The sequence below is a fragment of the Ornithorhynchus anatinus genome, chromosome 3, assembly GCF_004115215.2.
Source record: "Ornithorhynchus anatinus isolate Pmale09 chromosome 3, mOrnAna1.pri.v4, whole genome shotgun sequence".
Taxonomy (NCBI): Eukaryota; Metazoa; Chordata; class Mammalia; order Monotremata; family Ornithorhynchidae; genus Ornithorhynchus; species Ornithorhynchus anatinus.
Window position 1 is genome coordinate 106,768,162 of NC_041730.1, and position 19,660 is coordinate 106,787,821.

At 41.9% G+C, this 19,660-nt stretch overlaps 1 protein-coding gene across 1 annotated transcript in view; it reads left to right on the forward strand.

Moving 5' to 3' along the window:
* Positions 1-19,660, forward strand: part of PCDH15 (protocadherin related 15) — a 913,479-nt gene that overhangs the window by 644,526 nt on the left and 249,293 nt on the right. The window contains exon 18 of the mRNA XM_029061331.2: positions 715-808. Coding sequence (XP_028917164.1) covers positions 715-808 — 94 coding nt within the window. The remainder of the gene's footprint in view (positions 1-714; positions 809-19,660) is intronic.

The following is a 19,660-nucleotide window of genomic DNA, read 5'->3' on the forward strand; positions in this document are numbered from 1 at the left end:
ATCTTTATTACACATTTGACCTTTTTAAAGTCTCAGAAGGTGGTAAATTGCCTTCACTGAAAACCCTTTGGAATTTCCAATTTTCTTATTTATAAAGTAGTGCAATAAATATTCTAGGTCAAAAGTTAAATAGTCTTTAGTAAGTTGAAAACAATAACAAATTGAGTTCTCTGGCCTTATGATCTTTTTAGAGAGGTACTCACTAGAGAATTTGAAGTTCATTTGTATGCTCTAAATATGGAATAATCTTGTACTTTTACTGACTTCAGAAGTGAAAATTGAGCTTTTTTTAAATGAGATCTATTTTTTAAAAAGTGGGGTTTGGCTAAAGTCAGAACTGGGGAGAATAGTTTGATCCTAAGGTCAAACCAGCTGCTGAAATAGATAGCTAAAGGAAACTCCTTTTGAAGTAATATTTAACACTAAAGTAGATATCTGTTCACCTAGAAAGCTTCAGATGGAGGCTCAGAGCCTAAAAGAACAAGTGAACATTAATAAGGTCTCTCCTATCTTGTTCCCTCTCAGATGCTCTACAGATTTAGAAGCCTTTATCTATCTACAACATCTTCCTAGGAATGATAAATTTTAAACACTCGTTATACTTGTTGAGAGGGAATCATTTATCCAAAGCAATCCAGGGCAATGAAAGAAACCTGTCAGTCTTGAAGACTGTAATTATGATAAATATTTGTGTGTGTTGTTTTTGATTCCCAGCTCTGGGATTCTTGCCTTAGGGAAGCCGTTGGACCGAGAAAGCACCGATCGCTACATTTTGATTGTCACAGCCTCGGATGGTAGACCAGATGGAGTGAGTGATTTTTTCTCTGACAGTGTTTTAAGATTTCATGATGCTAGGACTATTGAAAGAGAGTGGTACCATGAAATCATTTGTTTGAATCTGAAGTTAATCTGTCTCTCATCTCTAGCGCCTTGCAATTATTTTTTAGTACTCTTGTGCATGCCATCAATATTCAGCTTTAAAAGTGCACCTCTTTGGTATTTAAACTGGATTGGCTGTAAGATTTTTAACCTGTCATTGTGATGTGTTGCTCAGTGACTTTCTGTGAATATTTCTTTTGGGGGGGAAAAAAAAAGAAACTGAACTTTTTAGAACAAGTGTTGCTGTGTCCTCCCTCAAGGATATGTCTTTGAAACAGTTTCCTTATGCTTTTAATGCTAATTCTGGGAACCATTTGCTTTAAGCTTTCCATAATTTAACTCAATCTCAGTTGACACTTTACATACCATCTTAGTTTGACTTTTTGAGGCTGTTAGAAAATCAATTTGAAAGAGTGTTCATGGCCAGTCATTTTCAGGCTTGTGTTGCTGACCAAGGCTCAGAATAATAAATTTATTTTACTTGACTAGTTAAGTGTTTCAGAGTTATTATTAAAATGAAAATTAATATTCATATTAATCTTTTTATGAGGGTTAAACAGGGTTTAGCGCTCATTGGACCTCTTCTAATCTGCCACCCCCATACTGTTTACTGCTGGGAAGAGTGCTCTGAAGCTACTCAATTCCTGGAAGGATGGTAGGAAGTTGGAACTTGGAACTGAGACCTGAGGTAGTAATGGGTCCAAAAGAGGAAGGAAGGATGGGGATAAGAGAGAAAGGAAGGGAGGAAGAAAGGGAGGGAGCAAGGGAGTGAGGTGGGGGAGAGAGGAATAGGAATAGGGAGAGGGGGTCCTTGACGGTTTTGTACAAAATGTACAAAGGTGAAATCTTTCAAGATGAACCCATAAGCAGCCTTTCTATTGCTTCCAAGCTGGCTCTATGCATAGTTTAAATTACTAAGTTGCCTGACCCTCTGAGCAGGGGAAGGCACTAGGAAAGGAGGTGGGACTTTCCACGATGCTTGGAAGGGAAAGACCCAGGCTGACCACAGGCAGGTGTGTGGATTCTTCCATTCTTCTGGCTCGTTTTCCTGGGCTTCAGATCAGGGGAAGAAAGAAAAGGCATTTTCCTCCTTTGCCCCAGCTCATTTCCCCAGGTTCTGGATGAGAAGAAGGAGGAAAACATCTTTTCCTCCAATTTTCCTACTCATTTTCCTGTGCTCTAGAGTGGTGGCTGTAGCAGCTGAAACAGGACAGTATGCTTTTCTCTACTAGCCTGGCTCCATTTTCCCATGCTGGTGCAGTGGGAGAAGCAGGAAAATGCATTTCCCTCCACTGCCCTGGATTCTCTTCTCAAGCTGATCCCCACGGCAGTGGGTGCCGCTGTTTCTTCCCCACTGCCACCAATGCATAAGGACTGTGGTTGATGGGGAAGCCAGTTTGGGCTTTCCTGGCAGGGCAGCAAGAGCTTGGGAAGGTTCTGGCTTCCTGAAGTCCATCTCCCCAGAGGGAGAAAGAGGAGATGAAATGAGAGTCTCTTGTCTGTTTTCTGCCCCTGGGGCCAGCAGCAGTTTTGGGCAGGGGCAGCTACAAAGACCAGGGAGTTGCCATTGCCTGGCCCAGGGGACAGGTACTAGGCCAGCATCAGACTGCACCATGTGACTGGGGTGGGGGAAACAGCACCATGTTCGAACACAGTTCATCCCCTTCATCTTGGGATTGGTAGAATTGATAGACCTCCTGGACAGACTCACAAGTCAACCAATCACCTCTTATGCAAATTGCACCCTTGTTATGGACTCATGAGAGGAAAGTGAAGAGTGGAGCAATCAGAAACAGGGTGGAGTGAAGATCAAGAAGGAGGCCAGGATTCTTTCAGGTAAGCAGCAACAGAAAGCATTTGTAAGTAGCATGGTGTTCTGGCCCCAGCTCTGTCACTGGCTTAATGTATGAACTTGGGCAAGTCACTTAATTCCTTTGTAATTCAGTTTCTTCAACTTCAAAATGGTGACAGAATACTTGCTTGCCCTTCATTTTAAATTGTGAGCCTCTAGTGAAAGAAGAACTATGCCCACTCTAATTATGTTGTATGTATGACAATGCTTTGCCCAGATTTAAGCGCCTGAATTCTAGTCCCAGACCTTCAGTTGGGCTGGTGTGTGATATTGGGCAAGTGAACTACTCAGCTCCTTATCAGTATGATGGGGATAAATGAGATTTAAAATGTGTGTGTGTGGATGTACATATAGGTATATATTGCATTGAAAATTGCTTGTATTGAAAATATATAGGGAAGTCAGGTGTTCCTAGAAGGGAAATTACTAAAGAGATGATTTGTGATGAAAAGTTAAAGGTTACTTGGTCAGGAGGTAACAGAAGGAGAAAATTCCAAGAAAGAGGAGTAACTCAGCAGAGAGCAAAGTGATATCATTAGAATGAAATGAATTATGAAGGAACATTTAAGTCAACACTCGGGAGAGAAAATTGTAACTATGAAAAAGATTCTCTACACACTAAAGGACTAGGAACATCATAATTAAAGATATGTTGAATTAGGTTAGAAAATGGGCTACAGAGGACATTCTTCCTCAGGCAGAGTAGCACATGGAGCAGGATGGGCATGATCAGATATCCATCCTTGAGTCCACTGATATTTCCTGAATTTAAACTTAGAGCCCTACATTAAAAGAGGCCTTTTAATGAACATACTCAAGGGATTAAGCCTTATTTTTTTCCCTACCCTTAAATTAAGAAGGTAAAACACACATTCAGCCCTGTAGATTCTAAGTGCCTTCTGTAGACTGTGAGTTTCTCCAGTGGACTGTAAACTCCTTGTGGGGAGTATTGTATCTATCAAGTCCATTAAACTGTACTTTCCTAAGTCCTTACACAGTGCTGTGTGCACAAGTTAGCTCAATATTTTCCACTGATTGAGTGATCAAGTAGCTATATTTCCTCAAGCTACCTGCAGATGTGAAAAGTAGCTAATTTAGTGGTATTTTTAAGTAGTCCAGATTTCACTGCTGAGTCATAGCTACTTTCTTGAACCTTCAAATGGAAATTCATTTCTCACTAATTGCACCACTATATTTTAACTGCACTCACTATTATATCTTGCCACAAGTTGAGTAGAAAGGGACATCCAATCATCATCACTGAAAAGACAGTCAAAAGCAAGAGAAAAGAAAGATCTTAGATGTGGTGGTGGTCATCCTTCCCCAAAAAAAGATATTTTGCTGTTCGAGTATCACCTGGTTTCTCTTCCAAAGAGTAGCTAATAGATGATTCCAGTGAAGATGAGCCAGCTGCTGGTGAATAAGTTGAAGAGCCCTCTCTGGGATCCTCCCCCTTCACTCTATGGAAACTACCCTCAGAAAGGTCACTAATGATCTTCTACTTGACAAATTCAATGGTCTCTACTCCATTCTAATTCCTCAAACCCTCAGCTACCTTCGACACTGTGGACCAACCCCTTCTCATTAAAACATTATCTAACCTTGACTTCAGTGACACTATCCTCTCTTGGTTCTCCTTTCTCTCTGGCCACACATTCTCAGTCTTTTTCATAGCCTCCTACCCCATAACTAGGATTCGTTCACGTCTCAGTTCTGAGTCCTTCCTATTCTCCATTAACACCCACTCCCTTGGAGAACTCAGTCACTCCCAAGGCTTCAACTATCCTCCAGACTTTGAGTTTGTTGTGGGCAGAAAATGTATTTGTTGTTGTATTGTACTTTGCCAAGCACTTAGTACAGTGTTTTGCACACTCTCTTTCTCTGCAATCACAAATTTTCCCCTACCTGATGTCCCGCTGACACTCAAACTTACCATGTTTAAAACAGAACTCTCATCATCCCACCCAGACCCTCTCCTCCCTGACTTTCCCATTACTTTAATCCATCACCACCATCCTCCCTGTCTCACCAGCCTATAAACTTGGCATTTTCCTTGACTCATTTCTCTCATTCAACCTACATTTGTCACCAAATCCTGTTGATTCTACCTTCAAAACATTACTAAAATTCATCCTTTAATTTCTATCCAAACTGCTACCACACTGATCCAAGCGCTTTTCTTATACTAGCTTGATTACTGCATGTGCCTTCTGGCTTATTTCCCTGTTTCCTCCTTGGCTCTTCCCACACCAGTCCATATACCTCTCTCTTGCCTGGATCATTTTTCTAAAAATAAAACTTCAGTCCTTGTTTCTCCAGTCCAACAAGAATCTCCAGTGGTTGCCCATCCACATCCATCAAACAGAAACTCCTTTCCATTGACTTTAAAGCACTCTATCACCCTATCCTCTCCTATCTTACTTAACTTCTATAGCCCAACATGCTATAGCTATAACTTCTATAGCCCAACATGCTCACTGCTTCTCTAACACCAGTGTTCTCATTGTATGTTCATCGGTCTTGTCTTGCTGCCAATCCCTCGCCCATACCTCAAACTCAAACTCAGTATGTCTTAAACTGAACTCTAGTAGAGTGCTCAGGACACAAAAAAACTTTCAATAAATATGATTGAATAAATTAATGAACTCTTCATCTTCCTTCCTAAATCCTCTCCTCTACCTACCTTTATTACAGTTAACAATACCAACATACTTGCTGTCTCTGAGGCCTATAACTTTGGAATTAACTTTGGGCATATCACTTAATTTATCTGTGTCTCAGTTATCTCATTTGTAAAATGGGGATTATAATGTGAGCCCTATGTTGGACCGGGACTGTGTCCAACCAGATTATGGTTTATCTACCCCAGCACCTAGTACAATTTTTGATATATAGTAAGCGCTTAACAATTAACATTAAAAAAAAACCCAAAATCTTGACTATGTATTCCCAATTCCACATCTACACTGTCCCCTTTCACTTCCTCTTCCCTTTTCTTTTAAATCTATCTACAGTATTTATGAAGTATCTTTTATAGATCATCTCTAAGTATAAAGAATATAATATAGGGAATGGGTGTGATCCTTCTCTCAAGGAGTTTACAATTCATTCATTCATTCAATAGTATTTATTGAGCGCTTACTATGTGCAGACCACTGTACTAAGCACTTGGAATGTACAAATCGGCAACAGATAGAGACAGTCCCTGCCCATTGATGGACTTACAGTCTAATCGGGGGAGACAGACAGACAAAAACAGTAGCAATAAATAGAATCAAGGGGATGTACATCTCATTAACAAAACGAATAGGGTAATAAAAATATGTACAAATGAGCGGACCAGCACATTGCTGAGGGGAGGGGAAGGGAGAGGGGGAAGAGCAGAGGGAAAGGGGGGGAAAAGGGGGCTTAGCTGAGGAGAGGTGAAGGGGGGGTAGAGAGGCAGCAGAGGAAGCAGAGGGAAAAGGGGAAGCTCAGTCTGGGAAGGCCTCTTGGAGGAGGTGAGCTCTAATTAGGGCTTTGAAGAGGGGAAGATAATTAGTTTGTCTCACCTTGGCTTCACGGACTCTGTCCTCTCCTGGTTCTCCTCTTACCTCTCTGGCCGATCATTCTCGGTCTCCTACGCTGGAGCCTCCTCCCCCTCCCATCCTTTAACTGTTGGAGTTCCTCAAGGGTCAGTTCTTGGCCCTCTTCTGTTCTCCATTTACACTCACTCCCTCGGTGAACTCATTCGCTCTCACGGCTTTGACTACCATCTCTACGCAGATGACACGCAGATCTACATCTCCGCCCCTGTCCTCTCCCCCTCCCTTCAGGCTCGCATCTCCTCCTGCCTCCGGGACGTCTCCACCTGGATGTCTGCCCGCCACCTAAAACTCAACATGAGCAAGACTGAGCTCCTCATCTTCCCTCCCAAGCCCGGTCCGCTCCCAGACTTCTCCATCACCGTGGATGGCACGACCATCCTTCCCGTCCCGCAGGCCCGCAATCTCGGTGTCATCCTTGACTCGTCCCTCTCGTTCACCCCACACATCCTATCCGTTACCAAGACCTGCCGGTTTCACCTCTACAATATCGCCAAGATCCGCCCTTTCCTCTCCACCCAAACGGCTACCTTACTATTACGGGCTCTCGTCATATCCCGGCTAGACTACTGTGTCAGCCTTCTCTCTGACCTCCCTTCCTCCTCTCTCGCCCCGCTCCGGTCTATTCTTCACTCCGCTGCCCGGCTCATCTTCCTGCAGAAACGATCTGGGCATGTCACTCCCCTTCTTAAACAACTCCAGTGGTTGCCTATCGACCTCCGCTCCAAACAAAAACTCCTCACTCTAGGCTTCAAGGCTCTCCATCACCTTGCCCCTTCCTACCTCTCCTCCCTTCTCTCTTTCTACCGCCCACCACGCACGCTCCGCTCCTCTGCCGCCCACCTCCTCGCCGTCCCTCGGTCTCGCCTATCCCGCCGTCGACCCCTGGGTCACGTCCTCCCGCGGTCCCGGAACGCCCTCCCTCCTCACCTCCGCCAAACTGATTCTCTTTCCCTCTTCAAAACCTTACTTAAAAATCACCTCCTCCAAGAGGCCTTCCCAGACTGAGCTCCTCTTCCCCCTCTACTCCCTCTGCCATCCCCCCTTTACCTCTCCGCAGCTAAAGCCTCATTTTCCCCTTTTCCCTCTGCTCCTCCACCTCTCCCTTCCCATCCCCACAGCACTGTACCCCTCCGCTCAACTGTATATATTTTCGTTACCCTATTTATTTTGTTAATGAATTGTACATCGCCTTGATTCTATTTAGTTGCCATTGTTTTTACGAGATGTTCTTCCCCTTGACGCTGTTTACTGCCATTGTTCTTGTCTGTCTGTCTCCCCCGATTAGACTGTAAGCCCGTCAAACGGCAGGGACTGTCTCTATCTGTTGCCGACTTGTTCATCCCAAGCGCTTAGTACAGTGCTCTGCACATAGTAAGCGCTCAATAAATACTATTGAATGAATGAATGAAAGGTGAGGAGGGAGGGCATTCCAGGACAACGGGAGGTCGTGGCCCAGGGGTCAACGGCGGGATAGGTGAGAACGGGGGATGGTGAGGAGGTGGGCGGCAGAGGAGGAGAGCCTATGGGGTGGGCAGTAGAAAGAGAGAAAGGAAGAGAGGTAGGAGGGGGCAAGGTGATGGAGAGCCTTGTAACCTAGAGTGAGAAGTTTTTGTTTCGTACAGAGGTTGATAGGCAACCACTGGAAGATTTTGAGAAGGGGAGTGACATGCCCAGAGGATTTCTGCAGGAAGATGAGCCGCGCAGCAGCAGCAGAATGAAGAATAGGCTGGAGTGGGGAGAAACAGGAGGAATGGAGATCAGAGAGAAGGCTGACATAATAATCCAGCCGGGATATTATGAGAGCCTGTACCAGTAAAATAGCCGTTTGGGTAGAGATGAAAGGGCGAATCTTGGCGATATTATAAAGGTGAGACCAGCAGGTCTTGGTGACGGATTGGATGTGTGGGGTGAATGAGAGAGCCAAGTCAAAGATGACACCGAGGTTGTGGGCTTGAGAGACGGGAAGGATGGTTGTACCATCCACAGTGATAGGGAAGTCAGGAAGAGGACAGGGCTTGGGAGGGAAGATAAGGAGCTCAGTTTGGGACAGGTTGAGTTTTAGGTGGCAGGCAGACATCCAGGTGGAGACGTCCTGGAGGCAGGAGAATATACGAGCCTGAAGGGAGGGGGAGAGGACAGGGGCAGAGATGTAGATTTGCATGTCATCTGCATAGAGATGATAGTTGAAGCTGTGAGAGCAAATGAGTTCACCAAGGGAGTGAGTGTAGATGGAGAACAGAAGAGGGCCAAGAACTGACCCTTGAGGAACTCCAACAGTTAAGAGGATGGGAGGAGGAGGAGGAGCCTGCGAAGGAGGCCAAGAATGAACGGCCAGAAAGATAAGAGGAGAACCAGGAGAGAAGGGAGTCCGTGAAACCAAGGTGAGATAAGGTGTGGAGGAGTAGGGGATGGTCAACAGTGTCAAAGGCAGCTGAGAGGTCAAGGAGGATTAGGATAGAGTAGGAGCCATTGGATTTGGCAAGAAGGAGGTCACGGGTGACCTTTGAGAGAGCAGTCTCGGTAGAGTGGAGGGGACAGAAGCCAGATTGGAGGGGGTCCAGAACAGAATGGGAGTTAAGGAATTGTAGGCAGCGAGTGTAGACGACTCTTTCTAGGAGCTTGGAAAGGAAGGGTAGTAGGGAGATAGGGCGATAACTGGAAGGGGAGGTGGGGTCGAGAGAGGAGTTTTTTTAGGATGGGGAGTCATGGGCATGTTTGAAGGCAGAGGGGAAGAAACCATTGGAGAGTGAGCAGTTAAAAATAGATGTTAAGGAGGGGAGGAGGGAAGGGGCAATGGTTTATATAAGGTGAGAGGAAATGGGGTCCGAAGCACAGGTGGACGGGGTGGCACTTGCGAGGAGAGAGAAGATCTCCTCTGTGGATACTGCAGGGAAAGATGGGAAAGTAGGGGAGAGGGTTGCGGTTGGGTGGGTGGGGGGGAAGCAGAAGGGGGAGGGGTGACTTATCTAATGGCAAAGACAAAAACAAAGTGATTTTCTGTTAAGAGGAAAATGAAAATGGATAGATTGGTAAGTGAATGCATAACATAGTAGTTAGTGTAAGGAGTAGTATTTATCAAGCACTTACTTTGTGCAAAACACTGGGAAAGAAAGGTGAAAATTAGACAGGTAGGTCCCTGGCCCTCAAGGGGCTAGAATCTAAGAATAAGGAAGAAGATGGCCAAGAAGGACTCAAATGTAGAAAATAAAATGATAAAAACACAAAGTCAACGTGATCAGTGAGGACAGAGTCAAATACAAATTAAAATAAAAGCTGTAGGGTAAATCCTAGTGTTTAACCAGTCCTCCTGTTCTGTGGAGACTTCTTACAAGACTGTGCACTCTGGATAATTCTCATTATATTTCTCACCACTTTCATACATTTATGCACAAAAGTGATTTTTCTGACATCTGGTACACTGTATACACAGGCTTGGGCTGTCAGATCAGTCAATCCATCAGTGATATTCACTGAGCAGCTGTTGAGTGCAAAATGCTATAATAAGTCCTTGCAACACAAACAAGATATATGTGCCCTGACATTAAGAGTTTACAATATGATATAATTGTTATTCAATCAATAAATCATATTTACTGAGGGCTTACTGCATGCAGAGCAGTGTCCTAAGCACTTGGGAGTACAGTACCTCATATCTGGTGGACACATTCCCTGCCCACAGGGAGCTTATAGTCTAAAGGGGAAGGCAGAAATTAATATAAATAAATTACAGATAGGTATATGAGTTATGTGGAGCTGCAGTTGTGTGACTGTCAAGTTCTTTAAGGGCATAGAACTTTGTTCTGGGGTGACAGAGAAGGGAGAGGGAGTAGGGGGATTGTGGGCATAGTTGGGAAAGGCCTTTTGGAGGAGATGTGATTTTAATAAGTCTTGACTACTGCATCTGCCTGTAGATTGTAGAGACAATGTTGATCTGGCTTATATGGAGGAGGATGGAGTTCCAGATCAGAGACAGGACATGGGAAAGGGGTTGGCGGAGAGATAGATGAGACAGAGGGCCAGTGAGCAAACTACTGCTAGAAGACGAAGTGTGTGGGATGGGTTACAGTAGCAAATGTGAGTTAAGGTAGTAGAGGGGAGCTGATTGAGTGCTTTAAAAACCAGTGTGGTGGCCTTCTACATTGGTTTTTTTTTTAACTATATTTTAAAAAATCTTAGTATGTGCCAGATGCTATTTTAAGCACTGGAGTAGATACAAGGAAGACAGGTTGGACACTGTCCATGTCCCACTGGGGTTCAACAGCCTTAATACCCATTTTGCAGATGAGGTCACTGAAGCACAAGAAGTTGAGTGATTTGCACGAGATCACATGGCAGACAAGTAGCTGAGCCAAGTTTTGCCTAAAGTCACAGAGCAGACAAGTGGAGGCATTGGGATTAAGACCCATGTCCTTCTGACTCCCAGGGCCATGCTCTATCCACTAGGCCAAACTGCTCTTTCCTTGTCTATACACTGATATTGTTCAACAGTGGTGACCAATGTGAGCCTAGCTAGTAGAATTCTGACACAGCATTTAGCTCTGTATTCCCCATATAAACTTTTGTTTGTTTTCTTTCCTTGGTGCAGGCTGATACATCAACTCAGCTCCCTTTAGATTTATAATCTGCCTTGTAATCAGTGAAGTTGTTCACAGTCTTTTACATACCTTCATTACTTTTGGCTTTAAGGTGCCGTCATATACAAAGAGTAATTTTTGAATGAGTGCTTCCAGGACTCTTGGTGATGCTTGAAGTCTGTTAAGATGAAAGAGTTTGTCAGAGATGCAGAAACATATTCTAGCACCTGCTTCCAGGTCTCTTGTTGCAATCTCCAGGATGGCTGAGTAGAACAAGTCGAACAGAACCGGGCCCAGTACACATCCCTCCTTTTTTAGATTGGCAGTAGAGAGTGACTGAACAGGGCACATTACCCTTGGTGCTAACCGAATGATAGAATAATTATAATGATGGCATTTTTAGGCACTTACAATATGTTAAGCACTGTAATTGGCCTCACAAGGCTCCCTGTCTAAGAGAGTACACACCTTACCACATTTTACAGATAAGGGAACTGAGAGAGTTTAAAACTTACCCAAGATTGCCTATCCAAACAGACTGCTGAGACAAGAACCAAAGGCTTCTGATTTCTAGCCCTTAAGAAGGATTGAGTGTATGTAAATTGGTATGGTCATAAGAGCTAAATGTGACTGTGTATATTGTGTTTGTAAGTAGTGTGGTCATAGTTGGGAGGATATGGACCTGGAAGAAGAAAATTATTCATTCATTCATTCAATAGTATTTATTGAGCACTTACTATGTGCAGAGCATTCTACTAAGCGCTTGGAATGTACAGATTGGTAACAGATAGAGACAGTCCCTGCCCATTGATGGGCTTACAGTCTAATCGGGGGACACAGACAGACAAGAACAATGGCAATAAATAGAATCAAGGGGAAGAACATCTCATTAAAACAATAGCAAATAAATAGAATCAGGGTGATGTACATCTCATTAACAAAATAAATAGGGTAATGAAGATATATACAGTTGAGCGGACGAGTACAGTGCTGAGGGGATGGGATGGGACGGGAGAGGGGAAGGAGCAGAGGGAAAGGGGAGAGAAGAGTGTTTAGCTGCGGAGAGGTGAAGGGGGGGTAGAGGGAGCAGAGGGAAAAGGGGAGCTCAGTCTGGGAAGCTCTCTTGGAGGAGGTGAGCTTTAAGTAGGGTTTTGAAGAGGGGAAGAGAATTAGTTTGGCGGAGGTGAGGAGGGAGGGCATTCCAGGACGACAGGAGGACGTGGACCAGGGGTCGACGGCAGGATAGGCGAGAACGGGGGACGGTGAGGAGGTGGGCGGCAGAGGAGCGGAGCGTGCGGGGTGGACAGTAGAAAGAGAGAAGGGAGAAGAGGTAGGAAAGGGCAAGGTGATGGAGAGTCTTGAAGCCTAGAGTGAGAAATTAATCCTGGAAAGCCTCTTGGATGGGGTGGTATTCCAGAAGATCTTTGAAGATGGGCAGAATTGTTGCCTGGTGATTCAAAAAGGGTGGAATTTCTTTCTTTCCCCTTTTTTTTCCATTCCCCCGTTTCCTTTCTCTGTTCCTATACTGCTTTCTCTTGGGACTACCCTCTTCAAACCCTGTTCCATCTACCTATGCTACCTATATTCTCAGATACTTAATTCATACATATCTATAATAATAGTAATGGTGGTATGTAAGTGCTTACAATGTGCCATTCATTCATCCAATAGTATTTATTGAGCACTTACTATGTGCAGAACTCTGTACTAAGTGCTTGGAATGTACAATTCAGCAAAAGATAGAGACAATCCCTGCCCAATGATAGCTCACAGTCTAAACGGGGGAGACAGACAAAGTAAAACAGAACAAAACAAAAACAGGACATCATCATCAAGATAAATAGAATCAAGGGGTTGTACACCTCATTAGCAAAATAAATAGGGTAATAAATAGTATATATAAATATGCACAGTGCGGAGGGGAAGGGGGAGAAGCAGAGGGTAGGGGGCAGCAGAGGGAAAGGGGAAGCTCAGTCTGGGAAGGCCTCTTGGAGGAGGTGAGCTCTCAGTAGTGCTTTGAAGAGGGGAAGAGAGTTAGTTTGGCAGAGGTGAGGAGGAAGAGCATTCCAGGACAGTGGTAGGACATATGCCAGGGGTTAACGGCGGGACAGGCGTGAACAGGAGATGGTGAGTAGGTGAGCGGCAGAGGAGCGGAGTGTACGGGGTGGGCAGTAGAAAGAGAGAAGGGAGGTGAAGTAGGAGGGGGCAAGGTGATGAACAGCTTTGAAGCCAAGAGTGAGGAGTTTTTGTTTCGTGTGGAGGTTGATAGACAACCACTGGAGGTTTTTGATGAGGGAAGTGACATGCCCAGTGCTTTTCTGTAGAAAGATGATCCGGCAGCAAAATGAAGTATAGACTGGAGCAGGGAGAGACAGATCTGAAAGGAGGCTGACACAATAATCCAGTCGGGATATTATGAGAGCTTGTACCAGCATGTTAGCAGTTTGGATAGAGAAGAAAGGGCAGGTCTTGGCGATATTATAAAGGTGAGACCAGTAGACGTTGGTGACAGATGGGGTGTGTGGGGTGAATGAGAGAGCTGAGTCAAGGATGACACTAAGGTTGCGGGCCTGTGAGATGGGGAGGATGGTCGTGCCATCTACAGTGACAGGGAAGTCAGGGAGGGGACAGGGTTTGGGAGGAAAGATAAGGAGCTCAGTCTTGGACATGTTGAGTTTTAGGTCGTGGGTAGACATCCAGGTGGAGACGTCCTATAGGCAGGAGGAGATATGAGCCTCCAGAGAACAGGGGAGGAGATGTAGATTTGTGTGTCATCTGCATAGTGATGATAGTTGAAGCCATGGGAGCGAATGAGTTCACCAAGGGAGTGAATATAAATGGAGAACAGAAGAGGGCTAAGAACTGACCCTTGAACCCCTAGCCTCAACAATGCGAAGCAGTGTTCTAAGCACTGGGGTAGATACAAGGTAATCAGGATGTCCCACATGGCTCACAGTATTAATCCCCATATTGCAGGTGAGGCAAAAGAGGCACAGAGAAGTTAAGTGGCTTGCCCAAGGTCACACAGCAGACAAGTGGCAGAACAGGGATTAGATCCCATGACCTCTAACTCCAAAACCCAGGCTCTTCCACTAAACCATGCTACATCTATGATATAATAACTAAAGGGGAAAGTGTTTCCTAGTGGAGAAAATTTCTTTTCTTGACTTTTTATTTTGCTTTGTAAATTGTGTCCTTTATTAAAAAAAAACAACTCATGGTTTTGCAAGAGTGGAAGAAATATGTTTTATATAGCTCTTCTAGGTTTGTAGAGATTACATTTCACAAACTGATCTACTAGATTTCAGTGATGTGACTTTAAATTAGAATAACAGATGCTGACAATTAAATTGTTGAATTTTAATATAAAATTTTCTTCTCAAATTTAACAAAGAAATGAAGGGACAATTAATCTACTAGTCACAGATAAATTGCTCATCTCCATTATACCACCAAAATGTGATTTTCTTATATTTTTAAACTTCAGCTTTAAATGTGGCTTGGTGACAATGGTTAGATCATTTATACAAAATTAATTCATAACTTCTGTTCACTCTGAAATTTTCACACATTTTGATGTTAGAAAGGAACTAAGATTTGCAATAACATAAAAAAAAAATTATATTTCATGTGTGACTCTGCATTCTTGACAATTCCAATAAATATTAAAAAGTTTTGCAGCTACCAAATCCTCTGGAGAATCTGGTGTGTTACGTTTTAGATAATTTTTTTTTGGCATTTTCATTAGAATGAAATTGTGAATAAAATTCTCTGGCAATTTGAGCTGGCTTTTCAGAGTCCAATTTTATCATGCAATTTCCAAATGTTTTTTTTTTTGAAATAGCTGCCATAGTGAAGTTCCTTTTAAAATGAGTATGTCCTGAGCATTTTCTTGCTCTTTTTTTGTTTTGTTTTGTTAATGCCACTTACATAATTTTCTTGGTCCTCATAATGAATGAAGCCTGAATTGTAAGGCATTTTATTAGAAGTGGGTAACAAGCTATATGCAGATATTTGTATTCCAGAAGAGACTTTTGAGAATAAATTTTTGGAGAACTGCAAGTATATAATGAGAGTTGCTTTTGTTTTCTGAACATTCTCTACATTGGCTATTAATGTAGATCCCATGTTAGCCTGGAGTAAATCTCTGTCTTTCAAATTGCTTTATCTTCACTTTTTTAGTTTTTATAAAATTTGCCATTGAAATAACTCCATCTTTCCCTGTTCCTAATTTTCCCAGCATAGCAATCCGTGGCTTCTGCCCTATCTCCATAACCTGATCTGACCCTTTGCTTCACAGTTTCTCCCTACACTTCACTCTATTCTACTTCTATTACTTTAACCAATTTGCATTTTCACCAGCTCTGGAATTAATGGGTTATTTTGGAAATCACATTGCTGCTGCTGTTTCCATCATCTACCCTCCTCTTTCCCATCCCAGTCCATCCTTGGCTTTGAATTCTGGGAAAATGGAGATACATACTGCAGATGCAGTTGGGATTAATCAGAGTCGGTATGTCCCTAATAGAGCCCAACAATACTCGAACTGTTACAAAAATGAATCAGAAATCAGAATAGAAAGAGGATGTAGGGGATCTGTGCTGTCCCTCTATCTCCTCCCACTAGACTGTACCACTCCTTGTGGTCAGAGAACGTGTCTATTCATTCATTCATTCAATCATATTTATTGAGTGCTTACTGTGTGCAGAGCACTGCACTAAGCACTTGGAAAGTACATTTCGGCAACAGATAGAGACAGTCCTTACCCAACAACAGGCTCACAGTCTAGGAGGGGGAGACAGACAACAAAACAAATCAAGTAGACAGGTACAAGATGACAGGCATCACTACCATCAGAATAGATAAATAGAACCATAGATAAATACACATCATTAATAAAAGAAATAGAACAATAAATGTGTAAAAATATATACAAGTGCCGTGGGGAGGGGAAGGGGTAGAGCAGAGGGAGGGGGTAGGGGCAATAGGGAGGAGAGGAAGAGCAGAGCGAAAGAAAGGGCTCAGTCTGGGAAGGCCTCCTGGAGGAGGTGAGCTCTCAGATACAACTAACTCTGTTGTTTATACTCTCCCAAGCGCTTAGAACAGTACTCTGCACACAGTAAGTGTGCAGTGAATATCATTGATTGATTGAGAGCAGGAAAGTCTTGAAACCAGACAGGGAATGGGAAGGTGCAGTATACCACCTTCACTCTCCTTGGAAGGGCCAAACTAATTTACCATGCCTTGACGGTCATGTTTCCCGTCTCTCACTTCAGTCATTCCTTCAATTAATTCAGTCGTATTTATTGAGAATTTACTGTGTGCAGAGCGCTTGGAAAGTAGAGTTCAGCAACGAAGAGAGACACTCCCTTCCCACAACAGGCTCACAGTCTAGAAGTGGGGAGGAGCATATGGGAAGTATAAAATTATCATCAACACATGCAAACAGGCATAGGGTTAAATTTTCTGGGCTAATATGTAATTCTAGTGGGTAAAAGCTTTGTCAAACAATAGAAGTTGATTAATTTGCTGGAGGAAGGGGAAAGAGGTGTTGCAATGTGAGTGATTACTCAATCAGTAATACTAATTGAGCATTTACTCTGTGCTAAGCACTGTACTAAGCATTTAGAACAGTAGTAGTAGTAGTAGTAGTAGTAGTAGTAGTAGTAGTAGTATTAAGTGCTTTTTGTGTGCGGAGAATGCATAGTTGGAAATTGGAAGCAGTCCTTATTCCTTGGGGTTTCAAAATCTAAAAATAAAAAAGTAGGGGAGGATCTGGCAATAGATACATAAGGGGAAGTGAAACAAAGCACTCAGACAACATAAGAGACAAATAACAGAATTAAGGGGCATGCCCCTACCCTCAAAGAGCTTCTCTCATGGAGGGGTAATGAGAGAAAGCTCTAAACCAACTTTTTAAAGGTGAGAAATCTCTTGGATCCCATTGCTGCTATTTCCTGAAGCTCCCCAAGAGTATTTCTCCTTAATCCTACTTCTCTGTTCCTTGTCAGAATATCCTGAGATATGTTCAGGACTTTATTTTTTTCCAATCAATCAACATCCTTGTGGCATGAATATTGAATGTTAATGTAGAATTTATTACATTAATAAGATTGTAAATCCCTTGTTACTTTATTTTATACTTCCCATGCTTTACACCAAGTGGACACTTACTATAGTTTCATTCTACTATAAATCAATCAATCGTATGTATTGAACAGTTACTATGTGTAGTGCATGTACTAAGTGCTTGGGAAATGCAATATAAACAGTAACAATATGTAAGAACAGAAGATATAGAATAGATGACCATCTTTCCACACTTTGAGTTCATAAACTGTAAGCTTGCTTCCATCACCCTGTCCACTAAAAGTGAAAGGTAAGTCAACAGTTATGGAACTGATAGATCTTTTTAATTGGAACTCTTCTGCCTCCAGTATACCATTCTGTTTTCCATTTTACTGAAAATCTCACAGTTAAATCATTCAGTCTTTCACATTCATTAAAATGTACGTGCTGAGTTGAAATGCTCTACCATTCCTCTCACCTATTCTGTTTGCAGTCTTGGAACATTAATATGTTCTTGTTTTGGTTTTGACCTTGAAATAACATCATCCACCTCCTGTCACTGCTACATCACACTACAAAAAATTAGAATACGCAAGTTGAATGCATTTTCTTCCTCGACAGTCACAGAAGTGAAAAGTGAAAGGACAAATATGTCAAGTTCAAATCATTTTGAAGAACTCTTATGTTGTCAGATGAGATTTCTAAATAAAATACAGCTATTAAGAGCAGCAAGGCATACGATAATATAAATTTAAAAGCACAGTGCTACTCTGCTCAATTTCAGAATCTAAAATTAGACTGCGACATCTGTGCTTATTTGCCTTTGAAAGTATGAAATATTAGCTACTACAGCATATTTTATTTTACCAAAATATCTAAAACAAAGGGTGATTATATCATAGAGAAAAGTAAGTATAATATTTTTCAAGTGAAAAAGATTAGAGAAAATTTATGTCATCATAGAATTAAGTTATTTGGAAACTTCAAAAATAAGAATTTTCTTTCATGAAAATCTTATTCTTACAAAGTCCCTGTGGACTATGGTTGCTCTAGTGCTTTCCAGATTTTCTGGCATCCACAGATCAATGTCCATCCATTAGACATCCTGCTGACATATTAGTTTAAGCTGAGAACAAATGTTGGCCAGTAAATACAATAAAAAAAGGAATAGTGCTTGGTTCTTGTAAAAAGCAGAAAACTGAGTGATAAAGTAATCAGTTTGGCTACAGAGCCACTAGTACACAGACATGCTTTTCATTGTCATGCACTTTAGAGGTCTTGACAAATTTTATCCTCCACCTGAAATGAGCACCTTCAGATTCTTAATGCCTTCTTTTAGAAGAATTGAACCTGGAAAACACTCTCTCTCTCTCTCTCTCTCTCACACACACACACACACACACACAGATATATATATATATATATATATATATACTAAGCTTTATATAAGTAAGCTTAACTCTCAATGAGAAGAAAATAAAATAGGCGTACATGGCAAATATCATTCTACATTTAAAAAAAGAGCCAGACATCAAACTGAAACCTACTGGGTATTCACTGATAGTTATACTCTTTTCAATTGAGTGATTTAGTAAACTGACTCACATTCTTAGGTTTCTGAAGCTATGATTGCTCTAGAAATTTAGGTCACCTTTTTAACATTTAAATACAAATTGTTTACTAAGGGAATCTTTTTTAGACTGCAGTATATTTCAGAACTAGCTATGACTGTGTAATACCAATAACTATTAAAAAACAAAATCTATAATTTTTTCCCTTTATTAAAATTGTACTAACATAATTGATTCTTGGTGGTTATGCTTGTGTTTTTTGCTTTACATCTGGTTTTATGAAATGATTGCCCATCCATCGCCACATCAAACAAACTTCTTACCATCAGCATTAAGGCACTCATTCAGTATTTTTCCTTCTGCTTTTACCTTGCTAATATTCTACTATAACGCTATTAGCATTTTGCTCCTGATGCACCAACATTTCACCATTGAATCTCTGCCCACATTCTTCCTTCCCTTCATATCTGACAGACCACCACTCTCCCCATATTCCAAACCCTATTTAAATCATATGTTCCTGACCAACCTCTCTTTATCCCATTCTTTTTGCCCTCCTGTCTGTGTCACCTATACCCTTTGATGTGTACCCCACAAGAAGTATTTTGAAACTCATCCAATCCCTAGCACCACAGCATTTATGTAAATGTCCCTATTCTCTGCCCCTCCTTCGATCTGTAGTGTATTTTAATATCTTTCTTCCCCACTAAATAGTAAGCTACTTGAGACAAGGATAGAGTTCCTAGTAACTCTATTTTATTATACTCTCCCAAGCATTTAGTAGAGTGCTCTATGCACTGTATAATAATTATGTAATTAATCAATCAATAATGTTGATTGATACTATATAAATTTCATATGTAAAATATTTGACTTTATATATATAATATAATATAAATGTAATTGATTAACTTTTGCCATTATTTTGTTTAAACATCATTATTACCCTATTTATTACCTGATTTATTTTGTTATTGAGGTGTACATCCCCTTGATTCTATTTATCTTGATGATGTTGTTTTTGTTTTGTTCTGTTTTGTCTGTCTCCCTCGTTTAGACTGTGAGCCTATCATTGGGCAGGGTTGTCTCTTTATATTGCCGAATTGTACATTCCAAGTGCTTAGTACA